The 22,530-nt window shown below is 34.1% G+C and overlaps 2 protein-coding genes across 4 annotated transcripts; one reads left to right on the top strand and one right to left on the bottom strand.

The window, feature by feature from the left end:
- The first annotated feature begins 596 nt into the window (after positions 1-596).
- LOC141706844 (THO complex subunit 5B) lies at positions 597-6,919 on the top strand. 2 transcript variants are annotated; one of them, XM_074509703.1, is made up of 9 exons: positions 597-851; positions 2,268-2,558; positions 3,328-3,664; positions 4,203-4,537; positions 4,650-4,909; positions 5,254-5,470; positions 5,585-5,857; positions 5,951-6,088; positions 6,260-6,919. In XM_074509703.1, exons 1-9 carry the CDS (start codon positions 648-650, stop codon positions 6,521-6,523), a joined length of 2,319 nt encoding a protein of 772 aa, XP_074365804.1. In that variant the 5' UTR covers positions 597-647; the 3' UTR covers positions 6,524-6,919. The 2 variants fall into 2 exon arrangements, with proteins under 2 accessions (XP_074365804.1, XP_074365803.1); XM_074509702.1 differs by having other exon boundaries at positions 5,254-5,857.
- Positions 6,920-8,556: 1,637 nt separating this feature from the next.
- On the bottom strand, positions 8,557-13,984 carry LOC141706843 (ABSCISIC ACID-INSENSITIVE 5-like protein 5). Of its 2 annotated transcripts, none has more exons than XM_074509700.1 (6): positions 13,832-13,984; positions 11,889-13,152; positions 10,527-10,598; positions 10,390-10,416; positions 9,344-9,394; positions 8,557-8,945 (listed from the first exon to the last, which is right to left on the bottom strand). In XM_074509700.1, exons 2-6 carry the CDS (start codon positions 13,098-13,100, stop codon positions 8,868-8,870), a joined length of 1,440 nt encoding a protein of 479 aa, XP_074365801.1. In that variant the 5' UTR covers positions 13,101-13,152; positions 13,832-13,984; the 3' UTR covers positions 8,557-8,867. The 2 variants fall into 2 exon arrangements, with proteins under 2 accessions (XP_074365801.1, XP_074365802.1); XM_074509701.1 differs by having other exon boundaries at positions 11,889-13,214; positions 13,832-13,955.
- Between the last annotated feature and the right edge of the window lie 8,546 nt (positions 13,985-22,530).

The following is a 22,530-nucleotide window of genomic DNA, read 5'->3' as shown; positions in this document are numbered from 1 at the left end:
TATCCTTTTAAACTACAGCTTTTCCTATTATTAAAAAAATAATAAATATTTTTTGTTATATATCAGATAAACTACTAAACTTTTAAACACCTAGATATAGTATACGTATCATATCCTACTAAAATACGCTGATGGGTTATCCTATTATTATTTTTTAATTTATTATTATTATTATTGTATATTTATATAAATAATGTTAATATTATAATATAACAGAATAGATAAAAAATTTAAATATTAACGGATTTAAGCTTATATATTATAATAATCGTAAAAGAAAAATTAAATTGAAGAATTATATTTATATAAATAATTCATAGATCATGACCATAAAAAATACTCAATTTTTTTTTTTATCGTAGGTAACCCGCGACATGCTCTGATTCAGGAGGCATAATCATAAATTCTCCTCCCGTGGGATTCGAACATGTGACCAAGAGGTTAATTTTCCTCTTTTTAACCAAATGAGCCTACACTTGCTGGCAAAAATACTCAAATTTTGTAACTTATTTATAAAAAATACGAGATTGATCGAAATTGAATAAAAGTTTAATAAATTAAAGAATTATTTCAATAAAAGGACTAGATTCATAAAAACACATTTTCACAATTGAGCTCTAGCCCTAGCCGTGGGTGCGCAACCAAAGATGGACGTGACCATGGCTGAGCCCGGCGAGATTTTACCGGAGCGCAAGATAGACTATTCGGTGTACGATAATCTCCAATCTAGCAAGTCATCAATTGAATCAATTATTTCTAAGATGCTCGCTATTAAAAAACAAGGCCTCTCTAAATCTCAACTCGCTGAACTCGTTACTCAGATGTCTCTCAATTTCGTTTCTCTTCGCCAGGTCAGCAGTTATTTTTATAGATTTGTTGTTGTGTTGTTTTGTTTATTTCTCGAAAATTAAGTTTCGTGTTTAATTGCGAATAAATAGAATAATTGTGTAAGATCTTTGGTAATGTAGATTTCGTTTAGTTGAAGATAGTATAAGGCTGTGAGTAAGTGGAATTAGCTTAGGTGTTGTTTGTTTTGTTCCTCGAAAATGAAGTTTCGTGTTTAATTTCGAAATATAGAATAATTTTAGGCCTAATTCTGTGTTTGAAGTGTAGTGTGTTTGTTGTTTCGTGTATGATCTTCGTAAATGTAGGTTAAATAGTTTATTTGATTTAGTTTAGTTGAAAATAGTGTAAGGCTATAAGTGAGTGGGATTAGCTTAGTTGTTTGTTTATTTCTCGAAATTAAAGTTTTGTATTTAATTGTGATACATGTAGGTTAAGTAATTTATTTGATTTCGTTTAGTTGAAGATAGTATAAGGCTGTAAGTTAGTGGAATTAGCTTAGTTGTTTGTTTATTTCTCTAAAATGAAGTTTCGTATTTAATTGCGAGAAACTACATGGATTTAAGGCCTAATGTTGTGTTTGAACTGTACTGAAGTATTTGTTCGTAAATGTACTTTATTAGATTTCGTTTAATTGAACTTAGTGTAAGGCTATAAGTGAGTGGAATTAGCCTAGGTTATGTTAAATATGATCTGTATTTGCTTTGTAGCTATGCAAGCAAGATCTCGACTATTGTTGTTAGGTAAGAATAAGGCTACAAGTGAGTCTGTGAGTGTAATTAGTATAGGTTATGCTCATATGATATTTTTCGTAAGTGTTATAGTTTTGTTATTTAGTTGCTCTGTAGCTATGCAGGTGCAATTTTGAGTTTATTGTTGACTTATTATTAGGTTATTCCAAGATATGTTTAAGCTTTACCTTGTAAGCCACGAGGATTGTAGGTATCCAAATGTTTTCCGCGGTTTCCCTTTATTGTTGTAAGGTGTAAGGTGAAGGCTCTTATATTTTATTACTTTTAGTAATAACATTCTTTCTTAAAAGTGGATTCGTGAGGAATAAGGTTTCATGATTGATTCTGCGGAGAGAATGTTGTTAAAGGTTAGACAAATATCGAGAATTAGAAGCTAGATAGAGATTGGTTTTAAAATATAAAAAGAAGTAAGATAGAATTAATCGAATTAATCTATTATAGAGAAAGAACAGCAACAACAATAGATTTTAGAGGGATAAGCATATGGTGGAACTTGTCCTTACATCTCATATTCTGCGTTATAGAATGAGAAATACACCCTAGTATTTGAGAGCACCCCATTTTTACTAATTTCGGTTGAATCAAATTTATTTATTTACATTCTTTTTGTAGGTTGGGATGATGACTAGTTTTTTGTTTTCATAACATACTTAATGCACATAAATTTTTCAGGCAAATCGTTCCATTTTGATCCAAGAAGATCATGTTAAACAAGAGACTGAGCATGCAAAAGCACCAGTTGACTTCACAACCCTGCAACTTCAGAATTTGATGTATGAGAAAAATCATTATGTCAAAGCTATAAAGGCTTGCAAAGACTTCAAGTCAAAATATCCTGATATTGAACTTGTTCCAGAGGAAGAATTTTTTAGAGATGCTCCCGAAGATATTAAGACCTCCGTAATATCTAAAGATAGTGCACAAAATCTGATGATGAAGAGGCTTAACTTTGAGCTACTTCAGGTACACAGTCTGCATCATGGAAACTATAATTCCTAAAAAAGTTTGACTTTTCGAAGTCATCACATTGCAGGAATGTAAATCACCTCAGAAATGCTGTCAAGGACACAATTATTATATGATATTACATATTTACGTATGGACACATCTTATGTGCAGTGGAGTTTATAATAGATAGTCTACATATAGATAACTGCCTCTTGATAGAGATTCAAGAATTGAAGACTAAATAATTGTCTTTTGATAGTAAATTGTATCTCCTGCATCTTAAGGCTTGCTTCTTGTTTTTTATTTTGTGTTTTAAGATTTGCTTCTTGTTATTTATTTTGAATTTGTTTGTAAAACTAGCACCACAAGTCCAAATTCTTTGCTCCATTGTGTACTGTATGGTTTAATAAGCCACAAGCTGCTCTAGAATTTCATATGCATAAGTAGTGCATTTGACATTATAAGGTCTTGTACACTCTTCTGCTCTGAGTTTTAAAAATAGGTTGCTACAACAATATCATATTCATGTGAACACAATCCTCGTCTACGTGATGTAATGAACAGGCTTTGTGAATTTTGGTAACTGTAGTTGTAGGAACATGGAGCCGGAAGATTTTTGTAATGTCTAAAAAGTAATTTTCGGCCAATGTTCTTATGCTAAATTGCATGTATCTTCTAAAGTAAATCGAGTCAGTTGACATATATGTTTAATCATTTATCTCTAGCGGTAATTTTTTTTCTTCCCTGAGAAGAACTGATAAGTATTTTTGTTTCCATATATCAGCGCAAGGAATTGTGGAAACTTACCGAGAAACTGGAGCAGCAAAAGAAAAATCTTCTTGAAACCATCGCCAATAGAAAGAAATTTTTGTCAAGCCTTCCTTCACATCTCAAGTCACTAAAAAAAGCCTCGTTGCCAGTGCAGCACCAACTTGGAGTTCTTCATACAAAGAAAACCAAGCAGAAACAGTTGGCAGAGTTACTTCCACCCCCACTTTATGTGCTGTATTCACAGTTAATGGCACAAAAGGATGCTTTTGGAGAAAATATTGACCTTGAAATTGTCGGAAGTGTGAAGGATGCTCAGACCTTTGCCCGCCTGCAAGCAAATAAAGACACCAGTAAGTAAAAACTTATTATCTCTCTCTATTAAGGGCTAAGAGTGAGCTGTATGTAACCTTAAACCCAGATAAATCTGTAAATAACCTCCTCGCAAGTTGAGAAATCGAGAAAATTAGCTTGATATTTATCACAAAGTGCAGCATTTGTAATTTTAATGTTGAAGACTACATCTATCATTCTTGTAAACACTTAAAGAAAAGAAAAAAGAAATTTGTTCTTTTAGGTGCTTGTAATGAATTTGTTCTCTCACCACCTTCCGTCAACTACCAGCAGTTTCTTTATGAACATTGTTTATCAAGCTTCAACTGTCTACCGGTTTTTGCGTTTGTGATGTAATCGCACAAAAAAGCGGTGCGCCGTTTTTTTATGAATGCCACATTGCTGACTCGATAAATAAAAATTTTAAAAGGACTCTGTAATAAAAAAATGTTGATCTATTGCCTGCTAGTGCGTTACAAGAAATGTCATGTGTTTTTACTTATTAATTCGTGTAGAATATCCTGGCTCTTTCAAATTAACTTTGGTTAACTGGTATAGGCATATCTACCACCCAAGATAATTCAAAAGTGGAGGATGATGCTCCTGATGACGAAGATGATGGCCAGAGGAGGAGGAAGCGACCAAAGAAAGTTTCATCCAAGGAGAGTCTAGACGCAGCAGGAATATATCAAGCTCATCCACTAAAGACAGTCCTCCATGTACACGATGATGAAGCTTCTGATTCCAAGTCAAAACTTATTACGTTAAAGTTTGAATACTTGCTGAAGCTTAATGTTATCTGTGTTGGGATTGAGGGTTCCACTGAAAGCCCTGAAAATAACATTTTGTGCAATTTGTTCCCAGATGATACTGGATTTGAGCTTCCTCATGAGGTAATTCTTATCCTATGTATCTTCTAGCTGATTTTGTGCATACATCAAGTAAATCACAGAAGTGTCCCCACTCCTGCTCATAATGTTCAATCAATATATTTGGTTTTTGCAGTCGGCCAAGCTCCGTGTTGGCAAAAATGTTGTTTTTGATGAAAAGAGAACTTCCCTTCCATATAAATGGGCACAACATTTGGGAGGAATTGACTTTCTGCCAGAGGTTTCACCATTATCTTCGGAAAGTAATGCCCCAATCAGTGAAGCAGCTAAGAATTCTGCCACTACATCTGGTCTATCATCATATCGCCAGCAAAATCGCGTTGAGACAGTTCTGCAGAGAATTCGTGATAGAAAAAAGGCTCAGCTGGCTCTTGCGTGAGTCACTACACTGATCATGGATCTTTAAGTTGGAAATCCAAAACAATATAGATATAAGAATGTTGCTAAATCAATATTTTGCTTTCGTATTTGTTTAAGTTGGCTGGAACCTCGAATGAGGTTTATAACATAGGTGCCTCATACTTGCATTTATAAATTCTCCTTTGGTAATATTATTTTTCATTTTTGTCTGGATTGTCATTTCTGGAAATGATTTTCTAATGTCAATCATTCTGAGTAGGTCATTCACGATGTTATTTTTTTTCATCCATGTGGTATCCTTTGGATAACAAAGATGAAAATTGATGATGAGAACTTGGAAATCTTTTGTTGGTTTACAGGGAGCAGCTTCACATACTTCTGGAGCTGAAATGGCCAGCTGTCAACTGTAACAGTGTTCCATGGGCTTTGCATACTCCACTATGCAGTTTGTGTAGTTGGGTACGCATAGGAACCTTGCCCAGTTCAGTTGCTCCTTTGATTGTTGATGAAACCGAACAAGTTAAAATTTCTCCAGAGACTGAAATTGCACGAAAACCTGAGACTTCAAAAGAAGAGGTAGAAAATGCAAGAGAAGATGGAGAACTTCCATCTTTAGTTGCTCCTCCAGTATCTAATATTGATGTTAAACGCACAGCATCAAAAGGATCTGATTATGACCATTATAAACAGTTGGCATTAATTTCGAAGAGTGTAGCATCTCCGATGAGTAAAGGAAAATCTTCAAGTTTTAAAAAGAACGATGAAGATGTAGATCTTTTGATGTTAGATTCAGGCAGTGATGTTGATGAGCAGGCAATTGAACCAGTGGCTGAAATAGTACCCACAGCTGGAGGGGCTGAGATTGTTGATTATTCATGGGTAGAAAGTGGAGTACAGGAATACTGCCTTGTTTTGAATAGGAAAACTGATATTGGTGATAAGAACATGAAATTGCAAGCCGAGGTAGGTTTTGTACTTTGTTCTTTCCTCTTTGTTCTTTTGCTATCTTGTTATCTTAATTTTCTCTAATTATTCACTTAACATCTGTTTTGGCAGGTCAAGATCTTCGTGGAATATCCACTTAGGCCTCCACTTTTTACCCTGACTCTATCCGTTACATCGATTGGAGGAGCAAGTCAAACAGAGACTGGTGATTCTGATTGGTACAATGAACTTCGTGCTATGGAAGCAGAGGTAGGCAGTTCAATTTCTATGGTTTCTAAGTATAAAATTAAGATCACGTGTGCATCAATTTGTCACGACCACTCCGTATCCGCACATTTTGGTAATTTTAAGATTACATCGCCAACCTTCTGCTTTACTGTCAATCAAGTAATGTTGTCCATCTGTGACTCTGGTTTGCAGGTCAATGTTCACATAATGAAGATGATACCGTCAACCGAAGAAAACTACATCTTAGGTCATCAAGTATCTTTTCTTGCTATGCTACTTGACTCTTACATGGAAGAGGAAGCTGGATGTGATAAGAGAAAAAGGACATCTGTTGTTGATATTGGGTTGTGCAGACCTGTTAATGGTGATTTGGTTTCCAGAACTTATAGGGGAAGGGATCATAGGAAAATGATATCCTGGAAGAGCAATGGTTGCACCAATGGTTATCCTTGCTAGAGTATTTTAGTTTTGAACATGAAGCCTGATTATAATAAGCGGATAACTGGATCTCTGGGAACCAATTGAAAGCCTTGTGATGTGCTGGGTTATGGCTTGCAGAATATATATAACTGGGCCTATAATGTTTGAGCTCCAAATCGACCTATGATTCATCAGAAATACCTGAAAACCCTGCATAACCTCCTCCCCCTGTGTGGTTGCTTTTCTGTTGTCATATATTCTCGAAAACATGAGTAGCGTCTCATAGTCGGATATTTATTAGTGATGAGTATTGTTCTGCTTAATGAAGCTCAATCATACTTGAAACATTTTTTTCAGTCGGCACTTTGTATGTACTGAGCTGTACATTTGTTTAAGCACTAATTCAATAATCCACACTTGTTTAATTTTAAATTTGTTTGCCTAGCCTACCTATAAATGCAAGAAAGGCACGGCAATAAGTACCCCTATTTAGGTCTGATAAACTGGGTGTCAAAGGAATTATCACCAGTGGGAGTTTGGACAACCGTAACTCCAACCTGAACTCTGAAAATTGTCTGATAAAATTTACCAAGCATTACAATAAGTGTACAACTGAACTTTTGTTCTTTTACATTTATCGGTTGTTGTAAAAGTCTTGTCTAAAAAAATTTAACTTCTCAGCAGATGAATGAAGCACTTGTACAATTTGCAATGATAGAGAACCCCAAACTAATTATGTTGAGTGAAAAATAGTAAAGAGTTCAAACAAAATAAACTCTTAACCATCTCTTGAAAAAACCCTAAAATGAGACTGCCTTCTGTTTCTTCCGTCCGTTTCTGCTCCTGCCTACCGGTTGCCGGGGGCTTCCGCCGGAACTTCACCGGTGGTAAGCCCCCAAAACTTTCCTTTTCTTTGATTTTCCTTCTTCCTTTCAATAAAAATCGAAACAAAACCAAAAATCTAGAATTTATTTCTCAGATCTATCTTGATTTTGAGTCCGATTCTACAAATAAAAATTACCTCTAGATTTAAATCCTCCTCAACATCATACCAAAATTTGGTGTCATTTCAAGGTATTTGAATTTTTTAGTTTAAGTCTCGTCTATTGACGTGTGTCTGGATTGTTCCCCTTTTGTTGGAATGTTGAAGTATGTTTTTTGGATGCTTGTTTTTGTTTTGTTCCCGGCTACTTTGAAAATGATTTATGTGGTTTTGTGGGGATCTGTTTTTCGTGCATTGAATTTGGGCGGGTGCCGAATACTAGCTTACTTTTCACAACTAAAATGTGTTCATCTTTTTAGATATTTCACCCTCGGCTTGTTTATAGTTGGTTTTTGCATGTAGATAGCTTGGGTGCTTCTGAACATTGGACTACAGGTGGTGCGTATGTGAAGGTCATTTGTGATATTACTAGTTTCAGGATTGGTGCAGGTATTATCGATCAGGAAGCCATTTTAATATTTTTTCATTCAAAGAATCTTGAGATTCATGATGTTAAACAGTCTGAAAACATAAGCGACTATTTGCTTAGCTCGTTTATTTGTTTAATCATGACTGTGTTTTTTTCGATGGGAGTTTTGTTCCTATTGAAATTAAGTTATAATTTTGGTTGATGCAATTTATAAAAAATATTTTGTCAAAAAAAAAAATTAAAAAAATAAACTCTTAACCAGCCCGTCAAATAAGTGGAAATTGACATAAAATAAATGGAAAATTCGTTACCCATGAGTAGTCTCTCAACCGATTAACTAACCAATCAAATAAGTAAAAAATTCATTACATTGCAAAATTGCAAAATATTATCAAGCTATAATGTATCTTTATAAAGTCCATAAAAAGTAACCCATCCGATAATATTTAACATCCCAACTGCCAATCAAGTTTATTACAGTAAGCAAACATTCAGCATATGATCAATGTTATATGATTGAAAATTTGGGCAAACATATATTTCCAACATTTGTTTTCTTTAACAGCTGAGATGCAAACTAAATGAGTTTTCCACAAACTTATGATGAAAAGAAAAATCTGATGCTAAAAAAAATTGGTCTAGAGATGACATGCAGGATAACAGGAAGATAAAACTCCACATTATTATGTCATCTAGTTCACAGAAGAACTGAAGAACATGAACAAATTCACTCATGGTACAGGGAGTAACATTATCTTTACTGACATGTAAGATGCCTGATCTACAATATAACTTTAACTTTCACTCGTCTACCTAGTAAGTTATATCGGAAGCACTTAAAATTCATAACTGGAAGTCTACATAAACTCTCATTTCCTAAGCCATGGAAGAATGCAGACTCTTTTAAATATGTACAAACATCTACCACATCAATTAGATTCTAAAAGCCAAAGTATCATCACAATTCTTCACCATGGGCCAGTCCGTGTCCTTCTCAAACAGCGTCTTTTAGCTCCTTGCTGGTGGTCAACCTCCAATTCCTGTTGCTGTTATCAAAACCCAACTGATGTTAGAACAGTTTTTCCCTCCGTTATAAATAGTTATCACATTACATGAATACAAATGATATGAATTAAACACTATTGGGGAGATCTAAGGACATGACAGCATGAATATATAGACATCGGTAGAAAAAAATAATTTGTTTCAGTTCTCATAACAGCTCTTAAGAAGTTTACGCATGATAAATAAGATCTATGTGTCTTTTCTGTAAAATAAACCTTTGCTGGTTAATATCTATTTTCTTTAGTTTTCAGAGCGATTGTCAGACTAAGATATCTAAAACTTTAGAATTCAAAAAGTACAGAAGTATCCTAATAGATCAATACAGAAACTAAAATTTTCAGGCATGAAACGAAAAGAAAGATAGAGATCAAGTTCTTACCCAGTCCCTACAGTCATTCTCCTTCTGAAAGTCCTTCTTGAAACTTCTATCCTGCAGGAGTGGGAAAATAATAGGAATGAGCTACAAAGCTCATTTAATGTTTACTGTAGAGTTCAACTAACCTTTACTCAACGAATCAGAGTTTTTCAATTTAACATAAAAAAGGAGTCCTAACACAAGGACCACCAATAATTCATGACAAACAAACTTTTATCAAAAAATAAAAAAGTCATGAAAAGTCATACTAATTTGATAAATATAAACTCTCGTCAGAATAACAGAATTGAGTATTCAACTATAATATATTCTTCTCGTTCATGTCATTAGGATCCCGGCCAGCTAAACAATTAGTTTAGCTTTACTTCCAAAACTAAGAAGTTCATGTCAAATCCCGTCAATTAGTTAAACCACCTTTCATTTCATATGGACATGTATGTTCACCAAAGGTTTTGACTAAAACATTATTGATGGTTTTTTTTTCTTTAGTACACTAACCAGGAGTTAATTATATTATCACTTTATTTAATTTTCTCATACGCATATTAATTGTCACCATCCAAATCAGAAATGCTTCACTTAAACATGTAACCACGTGGCATTTTTCACCATTCTTTTTCATCTTTTTCCTTACTTCTTAATTATTATATCACTCCAATAATATTTTATTATTATAAACAAATATTCTCAAATATCTAATATCACAAATTTTAGATCCAGAATCTATAATCCAGTCTTTTTCTCTCAAATATATCCACAATCAAGATAATAAAATCTAGTATGTTGTGATATATATTTTCATATTCATATTTTATTAAACTAGAGATGGGAATAAGATATCACAGACACTGTGTCAAAAATTTCTACATATCTTTTTTCGCTTTGTAAGTGACATCTGTGACTCTGCTCTAACATCCAAGAGGGAGTTGAATCTGTTAAAAACCTTTATGTAATTAATGTATTTGTGAAGTAGCCATATCTTATGTTGGTTGCAATATGAAGCACACAGATTAGTTCACCATATAACAAAAACAGAAAGTTCAAATTACCTGATTCTTCTGCATTTCCATCTTTTCCTGCAGCAATACAAGTAAAAGTTAGTGAATACAAGAAGACAGGCTATTTCTACACATCATAAGTTCCACATGTAGGCATTCCTCAAATAACAGGCACTATTAATAGTAACCTGTTTCTGCCGCAATTCTTTATTTTCTGCTTTTAGCTTTTCAATTTCTGCCTCCAGTTCCATTGTATAGGCCTGTGAAAACAAACAAAGAGGGAGATAGTTTGGTAAGAGTGTCAAAGATAGAGCCAGGAAGTTCTAAAATTTAAACATGGTTGGTTCTACTTCCCATGCATGCAAAAATGTGATCAAGCGAAATCTTATTGCAAATGCTAATTGCAATTCCAACTTGGATTGTTATATTTATAAAATAGCATATGCTCCATTAATTTGCAGGACACAATATTCTTTTATATTCTCATAATCTGGAGTTCGAACTTGTCGTCATTTTTCATTTTTTTGGTACATAGCACTAAGCAGGAGTAATGACCGCCCAAATTCTTATGGCTAAACAATGACAGGACATTTTCTATTTCTCTGTTGTAATGTAAAATTCTCTGTTTCTTTGGCACTACCATCCCAGTAGTGTCATATAGATGAACTGGCAGTAGTTGGAGCACTTAAAATGAGGCGGCTGCAAAGGTTACCTAAAATAAAATTATTGTGCCGGCACCAAGTTTCAAATGGCACATGCTGCGTTCTTGGTGGAATTCATACAACAAAAGAAGATTATACTGGCCAAAAACGAACTGCAATATTTTACTAAACTTGTAACACATAATTACAGTGTGATATACTTCAGCAAATTTCCATCTGCTTATTTAATAGCATTGCTTCAGAGTGAACATTGTCGAGTTCACCTTACATGAAAGAGTCCATACATCATCTGATAAGAATAACGTAGCAACTAGCAAGGAGAAGTACTTTAAAGATGACATAGGAAGATGATATTGTCATTTGAATATCTTACACTCCTGATCAGGTTAGTATTGGAAATTTTAGGACTATCAAATGTACCAAGTTCAAAATATACTTAGTACCTTAAAAGACAAGTAGGCTTGAAGCTACAAAGAACTTTCTTTTAAAAAGAAAGGAAGATGTTAACTTCAGCCAATATTGATCTTTGATTTTAGAAGCTACTGAGGCAGCGGTAAAGATTATCACAACACAGCCATATTAGACACGCTTTAAAGGTTATTCTTTGATCAATATTGTGAATAACTAGAGACAGGAACCCAAGCAGGACAAAGTTTCTAGTAAGTGAATTACCAAGTACCAAGTTTAGAGGGAATCGGATATGCATGAACAATCATACTTTGAAAGTTAAAGATTGTACTTTGAAAGTTGAATACAGATCATTACTTCAAATTAAAATAGTACTGGTATATCACGTCAAATAAGAGTTGTAACAACAGGAAGTACATAGTTCTAGAGTCAGTACTCGGTAATATTGGACAGGTATATAGCACAGAATTCAAACAATACCTGCTTACGAGCTCTTGATCTTGCAGCAGATTCTCTGTTTTTTATCATTCTCCTCTGCCTCCTCTCAACTACCTTCTCTACAGCACTATTTTTTCTTCCCCTTAAACCACCATTAAAGAGGTATGGAATCGGTGAGACAGAAGATGTATCCCCGTTACTCTTCCCAATCCCATCAGAAGAAACTGCAGGGGATCCCATTGCAACAGTTACTGCCCCGGCACCCAAACCAACCATCCCAAGTCCACCACCACCTTGTAGCCCAGAAGTTTGAACCAGATTACCATTTGTCCCGTTATCAGATATCCCCATAATTCCACCCCTAATTACCGGGCTACCCAATTGACCATTGCTTTGTATAGGCATGATGGGAGTGGCATAAGCTAGAGTATTTTGCTTTGGAAATAACTGCGGCAGCTGTTGCTGTGGCTGCTGCAGCTGTTGCTGTGGCTGCTGCAGCTGTTGTTGCTGCTGCTGTTGCTGTGGTCTCTGTTGTAGTTGTGGCTGCAATGTAGGCAGTTGCTGCTGACCAGTTCTACCTCCATTAACATTCAGTGGCAAATTCGGAGATTGAAAGGCAATCTGAGTGGTAGTACTAGGTGTCCTACTTCCCATCATCCCCAAATTCTGACCATTCTGTTGAAATCCAATTCCAAAACTTGAATTGTTCCCCGATTGCAAAAAATTACCAAACATATTGTTGGTACTAGCTTTTTCCACCGGCTGAACATCTTCCCTTACAACCCCAGCTTTCACCAAGAACTCCTCAAGCGTGATCTCTCCCAAAGTCGGTTGTCTCTGAGCCTGAGGCATTTTCGACCCTCCAGAAACACCAGTACCATCCTTCAATCCACCACCATAATCCTTTGAAAAACCTCTCCAAACCTCATCAACTGTCTTTTGGCTTAAAGTCCTCGGCAACGTTAACGAACCCTGTCTCTGCAAATATCCACCAGGAGCAACACCCCCTTCTTGCACACCGCTACTAGTACCCACGTTATGAGTCTGCGTTTCCTCAGCACTCCAAATACTCTTCAACAACTCATCCATATTCATCGAACCAAAATCTTTAGCAGTACCACCAATAGTACTTTGTAGCTCATCAAATGTCAACGAATATATCGAAGTCTGACGCGCTAACGACAGACTCCCTAGTAACCTCCCCCCACCATCCCCTGGTGGCTCATTCTCAAAATTCTTAAAATTCATATTCATCCTTCCTAAACAACAACCAAACTCAACCCTTACCTCCAACTCACTTCCTTCCCTATAAAATCCCCCAAAATACACAAAATTACGCTGATCACTATCAAAACTTCAATTCTACTTCTACACACCCAAAATTCACAAAATCAATGAATAAACCAAACTTTACACCTCAAGCACAAAAACCCTTCAAAAAATAACTTATTTCAAAAATATAAACACATAAAAAACCGAAAAAACTCAAATCCTACTTCTGCACACCAAAAATCACAAATCAATCAAGAACCAAGCTTTACACCTCAAACACAAAAACCCTTCAAAAATTAACTTATTTCAACAAAATAAACACATAAAACACCCAAAAAACTCAAATCAAACCACAAAAAAATGGTCACATTTCACAAGCAAAACCCAAAAAAACAAGAACCACATATTCCAAAAAGCAAACCCTAATTATAGTGCATTTTAACCACAAATCCTCACCAACCACTCTATCTAAAGTTAAAAATTAACTTAAATAGAAAGACACACAAAAAAAATAAAGACAAAAATTATTGTAAAAAGACACACACAAGTATGTAAGTAGATATGTAAGAAATCAAACAGCTGAGTTAGGTAAGTAAAAGTAGAAGATCTTTCAGACAATTCAATCAAGAAACATATGAGAATATACTTCAGACATACTGTATGTGTTGGTATGTGTGTGTGTATATAAATGTACATAGTCTACGAGGTCTTACCTGAATATGTTTGTGTTCTGTAATATAATTAGAGGAGACGTTTCACGGCTGAGTTACTTCTGTTGAACGACAGGTGTCCCTGTGTCTCACTCTTGCTGCCTTCATTTCCTTTTTTAATCTAGGGGCAAGTTCATTAAATAAGGAAAATAATTTTAGAATTAGGCCTACAATTTCATACACGACAATAAAATTTAATCACTACAGGATGTGACGAAAATATACGAAATATGAAAGTATACTATATAAACAAACTTAAGGTCGGATTAGGTTAGCCGATACAATCCATAACCAATTTTGATACCAAAATTTGTTATTTATATGGATAATATATCGTGTAATTGATTTTAATTAATTATAGTTGCATGATATTACAAAAAATCTCATATAATTTTTCCCTAAATCGGATTCTCGCTTAGCTTATGATTTATGATATTAAAAAATCTATTTAATTTCATTTTGTTCATGTTTTTTAGTTCGATTATATTTCACGTAAGATTTATCGAAAATAAATCCTACTTACTCGCTTATTAGGGTACAATAAAAAACCAAAATTAACAGATATCACGTTCATTTTAGATTTATTTGGAGGAGATTTTGGATATTTTATTACAATAAATGGGGTAAGTAAATCTGGGGACCACAGCATTATGGGTTTGAACCACTAAGGAACTGCAAGATGGGTGAATCTGAGCCGTCCACGTAGTGGGTGGATGGGTGGTGGGCGTTGGTTTGTCGTGTAATGAAAATGGTGAGTGATGCGGCATAAAGTGTTGTTCCCACTTAACCCTCAGCTTCTTTGTTTTGTACGGGGATAGGGGCTGTTTGGCAGCTGATTATTGGTTGGTTTGTTTAGGAATAAGTCAAGGGGCAAAGGGGTATAGGGTTATCTTATTTTAGTGATTGTACCCTTTAATCAAACAGTGTGTTTGGATAAACTTTGCTAAAATGGGAGTGTTTTGGATTTTCTAGGTTCAAAGTCTTTGAGATGAAGAATTTGACATGATAAAGTTCTAACTAAAATGTCTTACCATAATAATGAATTTTGTTCAAATCAAAATCATTTTTTTATAATTAAGTGTATGTATCAGTTACACGTGCAACTCGACTAATTTATGAGAGGATTAACAAAATATTATACCCATTAAAGAATCAAAATCTTTATGAACTTCTGAGTTTAACAAGAATTTCAGTCTAATTCAGGTTCTGTTTGGATTTATTGTTAAAAATTGTTATGTTATTAGAAAAAATCTGTAAAAAATGATGTTGAAAAAATTAGATGAGTATTGGATAATTTTTTTGATATTTATATATTTGATATAAAATATTAAAAAAATAATAATTTTGATGAGATTTGATAGTGAAAATTAGAAGTGCTTCCCGTAAAAGTTAAATAACGGTTTTTTAAAAAAATATGGGATACCAGCTTTTTTTAGCAGTAGCTTAGGTCAGAAATACTTTTCAAAAAAACAAAATTTAAAATTTACCAAACAGATTTTTAACTATTTTTCAGGAAAAATTTATCATTATCGTCGATAACAGAAATGCTAAATACGGTTTTAGCCCTTACTTTGATCATAATAAAATAAAAAGAAGTGATTAAAAAAATAAAAAGAGGAAATGAATGGGGGTGTTCGATCCCCCTGACTTGATAATGTAACAAACGTGGCCATCAATGGGGGCATTAGACGATCATTGTCATGTTTGCAATACGGTTGTTAAGATTTTTCTTTCCGTTTTTGTTGATCTACAATTTTAAGTCAAAAAAAATGTATCAAATCGAACCAACACCATTTCTGAGCAGCCCTTATCCAAAAATGTTTACTTAAGTACAGAGAGCGTTAAGGTTATCAAAATAAAATTTAAAAATATTTTGAAATTATGCATAATTATGTTAAATATTCAAATTAATTTGAGTCTAGTTTTATATAGAGTTAGATTTTCTCGGATACATGTTAGATGCGATACAAACATAAATGATGAGATATAAAGAATTTTTAATATGAATATATAAGAGATATATGTAACTCCATACAACTTAATTAAAAGAAATAACTCTACCATTAACATATACTTCATCCCTCTCATCATTCATTTATTTACGGTTTTTTCTCATATTTGAGACGTATTTTAAAATTGATATAAAGTATAATTTCATATTTTTTTTATTTTATAAATGTTTAAATATCATATTTTAATTTAGTAGAAAGAAATAAAGTAATTCAAGGAAATATATTTTATAGAAAACTTAAAATACGTGCCGAGTTTTCGTCCCCCAATATAAAGAACTTGGAGAGACCCCGACCTTTTTTGCGGTTCTAATACCTAATCAAGGTCATTTTTCTCTTTTTAAATTCGATCGAAAATGAAATTTAAATTAACATTTTGATTCCGTTATTTTTATAGTTCTTTTCCCTCGGACGCAAGGATCACGGAGTTAGGACTGTAATTTGGGCCGAGCGAGCCGAGTTTCGAGCCGGCCGTAATTCAAGCCGAGATTAATCGAGCCGACTCGTTTAGTTAAACGAGCCTAAATCTCTACCTGAACTCAACTCATTTAATTTCACGAGGCGAGTCGAGCCGACTAGTTTAGCTAAACGAACCGATTTTAACGAGTCAGGCGAGCCGGCTCGAATAATTTTACACTTAATCGAGCCTAAATCTCTACCCGAACTCGGTTCGTTTAATTTCACGAGTCGAGTCGAGCCGGCTCGAGTAATAAAACGAGTCGGAACCTCTGCCCGAACTCGGCTCGTTTAACTAAACGAGTCGAGCCGAGTCCACTTAAACGAGTTCGAGACGGGCGAGCTCGCGAGCCTCGAATTACAGCCCTACAGCTTAAACTACAACTAATAAATGATAATACCTACGTACCCTTCGTTTCTTTACATTTTTTTCAGACGCGTATTTTAAGACAATTATAAAGTACAGGTCTGTGATTCATTTTTAATTTTTTTTATAAAAATTTAACATTATATTTTTATTTAGAAAAAAAATAAAAAAATTATGCAACTACATTTAATAAGAATATTAAAGTGCGTGTTAAGTCTTCGTCTCCCGGTATATAAAATTAAGGGGGAAGGAAGGAGTATACACCTAAAGATGTTCAAAAAATCTGAAACCCGAAATCGGATCCGGAAAAAAGCCGGAAAAGCACAATTCGGAAAAAAGCCCGGTCTGGTTCGGCCTGGCCCGCGGGCTTTAAATGGACCTTTTTTTTTCTCGAAAATTTGGCCAGAACCGAAATCCGAAAAGTCCGGATAAAAGTCCGAGTTTTTTGAAAAGGTCGATTAAAAAACCGATTTTTTATATAAAATTTGAAAATATACAATACTTTTTATGATTTTTAAAAATTATATTATAATATTAGAAGCAATTAAGGTATATATGATTATTTATATATTATATTAAAAATAATTATTTATTTTAGTGTATAAATTACTCTATCTGATATATTAACATATTATTTTATCTGGTATTTAAACTACTCATAATTTGAGTATAAAATATTAAAATATTTTTCAATATAAAAATAAAAAACTCGATAAAGCCCAATTTGACCTGATCCATTTTCAAAAAAATCGAGTTTTTTAAAACCCGATAAAATCCGGACCGATAAGTTTTTTTTTCATCTCTATATACACCACAGAACAAAAGCAGAACAATAATTTTAGAAAGTCGCCGGGCCAATGCACGAAATGGGGTTCCAGTCAATGAAGCAAACTACAGTTAAACCTCTTTAAAGTAATAGGGTCGGGACCAAGAAAAAATATTACTTTAGCGAGTTTATTACTTTATCGGGAGCAAAAATATACCGTGTCTATTATGTTGGGACCGGAGAAAAATATTATTTTAGCGAGGTTATTACTTTATCGATTATTACTTCATCGAGGTTTAACTGTACTAATTTCCTAACTATAAATAGGATAACACTTTTTTATTAGAAAGGAAAAGGACCACTGTATTATTGTGTACATGTCCCCGCACTATTCGTCAACATCGTGTTAAATATTCATCTTTTATCACCATTGAAAATATAAAGAAGCTTTTTTTGAGATGACATTATTTTTCTCATCTGAAAATTCTATATTGTAGCTCCTCCCATACTTCCACTTGCACATTAAGAGAATCCTCCTTTATGGATATTGATTTTCAACTGAAAATTGATGAGCCCGAATTAGTCCAGTTAAATTCCGGTAATATTTCCTTTTAAATTCCGGTAATATTTCCTTTACCTTGCCTTGCGGATTAAAGAAAAGATTTCAAATATAAATATTTTTAACATTAAAAATCACCTGCATTCATCACTTTCCTCAGTATATATTCATTTTATTGATTAAATATTAATTGCTTCCGATACTTTACCTACCTTGTTTTTATTTTTTTATTATTAATTTTAACTTTTCTTAATTTTCGTGCCGAAGTTTATTAGAAATAATTGGGAAAGACGGAGGGAATAATAAAGAACAAACATGAATAAAATTTAAAGTATCAAATTGTTAAAAGTGAAAATTTTCAAATAATTTGGCTTAAACCAAAGATCTAACTAGAGATTCATTGCATTTGGGCATCAAATTTTTTTAATGGAAGTAAAGCTTATATGTTTAGTACAATAACTCACATCACGATTAAATTTATAATCCCACACTCAAAGTACATAGCACGCAACAACGCTAAAACCTAACGATCTATTTTTTTAATTAAAAAATGCAGTCAGTTTGTTCTCCAATCTTCGATTAGTTTGTTCATTTAAATATTTAGTTGAAAGCATCAATCTTAGAATTTGACATGATTATTTTATATGCTGGCTGGCTTGAGGATTGCTTTAGAAAATCCAAGCCTGCCTGTGGAGTAACGCCACCTTATCAATTTCATAATTTCGTTTTGTCATTTATGGAGTACAGGGTCAGGCACCGGTGTTTGCAAAATAAGGAATGTTTATGAATGAACTCAAGTATCAATATGCATAATGCATGATTACCTAAGGGGAACATCGGCTTACGTAACAAATAGTCTTTTAGCTGTTATATGATTGATCCGGTGGTTGTGATTAAAAAAAAGTTACATGGACCATAGATATTATTGGTATTCCGAAAATTTTACCTTTTCGTCTCTGATCATGGACCATGGACATTGTCTGCGGTTGGAACTTCAAACTGCATGTTGGTATTAATGTAGGGGGTGCATATTAACTTAGTAAATAGAAGTCTATTTCAGATCTCAACCGCGGACAATATCCTCGGTTCGTGAACATACACAAAAAAATAATTTTTCCGGATCGCAGATAATGTCTACGATCTCTATAACTATTTTTTTAATCACGACCATCCAACAAAGTTGTTTATTTTATAATGGCTCCTTAACAAACCGTTGACCGTGACCATGCCCCATTACTTAAATGTAAGATTACTCAAGTATTTTTTGGTTTCGGTAAAACATGGTGATAGGAATATGTTGTATGCTTGATGATATTTTACCAAAACACCTTAGTAGATTTAATTTGTAGCTTTCAACGGATAATATTACTTTGTCATCCGTTGAAAGAGTAACTTATGTTTTAATTAAATAAATATTTGTAGCACATTCATGTATACTGTAATGTCTTAGAGGATTAGAGGTTTTATAATATTCTAAGTCATGTTGGATACTAGAATGATATGCAAAATAGTTTGGCTAATTGTAAATAGTTCCAAAGCCACAATCAGAATGGACAGATGAAGACATTGAGTAAATACACAAATATAAAAAGGCTATGAACATTTTGTTCAATGGTCTTGATAGTGATATGTTTGACAATGTTATCAACTGTAAATCTGCTAAGGATATTTGGGATAAAATTCAAATTATATGTCATGGAACTGAACAAGTGATGGAAAACAAGATGCAACTTCTAATATAGCAGTATGAGCACTTTCATTATGAAGAAAGTGAGTCTTTAAGTAACATTTTCAGTAGGTTTTAAAAACTACTAAATGCACTGAAGCTACATGGAAGAATATACCAGACAAAAGATTCAAACATGAAATTCCTTAGATCTCTACCAAAAGACTGGAAGTCTATGACTGTCTCTCTTAGAAACTATCAAGATTATAAGGAGTTTACTTTGGAGAGACTGTATGACATTCTAAAAACTTATGAGCTTGAGTTGAAACAAGATGAACAGTTAGAGAAAGAAAGGAAGAAGGGGGGGTCTATTACTTTGGTAGCTGAACATGAGAGAGTGAAAGAGATGAAGGTTGAAGCTGTGGAATCTGCACCAAACTCAAGGGTTTGTGAAGGCAAAGGAAAATGGCTAATGACTGAGCATGAAGATCATCTTAGTCAGGATGAAATGGAGGAAATAGATGAACATCTGGCTTTCCTATCAAGAAGATTTTCCAAGCTTAAATTCAAAAAGAATTTTGGAGTAACCAAGCCAAGTAGTAACATGGTGGATAAATCTAAATTTAAGTGTTTCAAATGTGGCTTGAGTGGTCATTTTTCCAATGAGTACAGAAAGCCTGATTCCGAGAAAAAGAAATTTGAGCCCATGGATTACAAAAAGAAGTACTTTTAACTGCTCAAACAAAAGAAAAGGGCTTTCTGACTCAAGAAAATGACTGAGCAGCTGATGGGGTAGATGAAGATGAAGAAACAAACTATGTCAACTTAGCTCTAATGGCCAAATCATATGAAGAAGAAGTCAGTTCTTCAAGCAATAAGGTAATCACTACTAATCTAGCACACATTTCTAAAGATGATTGTAATGATGTTATAAATGACATGTCAACAGTATTAAATCACTTGCATGTTACATTTAAATCACTCACTAAAGAAAACACAAAAATTAAAAAAAAATTGTTTTTTAGTGAGAGGAATACTGTGTTAGAAACTCAATTTGTTGAGTTTGAGAAACTGAAGATAGAGTGCAAGGTTGCAAAAGATGAATTGACTGAATCTTTGAAGAAATAGGAGATTTTGAGAAAGCAGCTTGAACGAGAGCAAGAAGTAATCAAGGCTTGGAAGTCATCAAGAGATGTATATACCCAAATTGCTAAGGTTCAAGGTATAAAATCATTCTGTGAAGAAGCCTGGAAAAAGAGCAAGGTGAAACTAGATCCTGTGTTGGTAGAAGGATTATCAACGGATGTGAAATCAACGGATGATGAAGTTTATCCGTCGAAAGCTAAAATGGATTATCCGTCGAAAGACAAGGAACCACATCCATCGAGTGAAAAGAAACCAATTAGCAAAGTTAAGCTAGCTAAACTCAAAGAGAAATATGGATCAGTTTCCAAGAACTTTGTTACAGGAGAATCAAGTCAAGTCAAGGAGAACAAAAGAGTAAATGTGGGGCATCTGTCAATGAAGCAACTGAATGAAAAATTGGAGAAAATTGAGGTCAAGTCATACTCCAAAAGGAAAAACAACAGGAATGGGAAAGTAGGAATTAACAAACATAACAACTACACACCTGATAAATATGCACCTAGAAAAATCAGTGTTAAGTGTGGTAATGTTAATCATTTGTCTGTTAATTATAAATCTGCTATGCCTGCACCCATGTCTGCACCTCCCTCATTTCCCAACATGCTCACAATGCCTATGAATATCATGCATGCACAAAATTTGAATGCACAATTTGCTAATATGCCATTTGAACAAAATACTTACTATATTGCATTCAATATGCCTCAAATGCCATTTAGCATGCCATACCGGAATAACATGTTTGCACATAATATGCGATTTTATGTTAACCAACCTGTGCATGATAATTCTGCAATTATGAATGGTTTTCAAAGCCCCACTCCAATGACCAAGGTTGAATCTCAATCACCTAAGTCAAGTGAGGAAAAACCCAAGAAACCTAAAAATAAGGCTAACAAAGCAAGACCCAAGGAAACTTGGGTACCAAAATCAACTTGATTTGATTTTGTTGTGTGCAGGAAAACAGAAAGAATTTTTGGTATCTGGATAGTGGTTGCTCAAGGCACATGACTAGAGATTCTACCCTGCTCACTGAGTTCAAGGAGAGAGTTGGCCCAAGTATTACTTTTGGAGATGACAGTAAAGGATATACTGTGGGATATGGCTTGATTTCAAAGGACAATTTCATCATTGAAGAAGTTGCTCTGGTGGATGGACTCAAACACAATCTTCTGAGTGTCTGCCAATTATGTGATAAGGGCAACTCTGTAACCTTCAATTCAGAAGCATGTGTTATTACAAACAATAAGAACAACAAAGTGGTTCTCACAGGAGTGAGAAAATGAAATGTGTATCTAGCTGACTTCAACTCATCCAATGCAGGTTCTATTACTTGTCTTTTCAGCAAAACAAGTCAAGATGAGAGTTGGATATGGCACAAGAAGCTGTCACATCCGAACTTCAAGACTATGAATGAACTAGTCAGGAAAGACCTAGTAAGAGGCATTCCTCAAGTTTAGTTCTCAGAAGATGGATTGCGTGATGCCTGTCAAAAGGGAAAATAAATCAAGGCATCATTCAAGAAGAAGCTTGAATCTACAATTGAAGAACCACTGCAACTATTGCACATGGATTTGTTTGGACCAGTTAATGTGTTGTCAATCTCAAAGAAAAGATATTGTCTAGTGATTGTGGATGATTTTTCAAAGTTCTCTTGGACATACTTCCTCAAATCTAAAGATGAAGCTAGTGAAATCATTATGAATCATATAAGGCAAGTCAACAATCATCCC

Source organism: Apium graveolens, chromosome 2 (assembly GCF_009905375.1).
Source record: "Apium graveolens cultivar Ventura chromosome 2, ASM990537v1, whole genome shotgun sequence".
Taxonomy (NCBI): domain Eukaryota; kingdom Viridiplantae; phylum Streptophyta; class Magnoliopsida; order Apiales; family Apiaceae; genus Apium; species Apium graveolens.
Note: the sequence above shows the minus strand (reverse complement) of the source record. Positions and strands in the feature narration are given on the sequence as shown.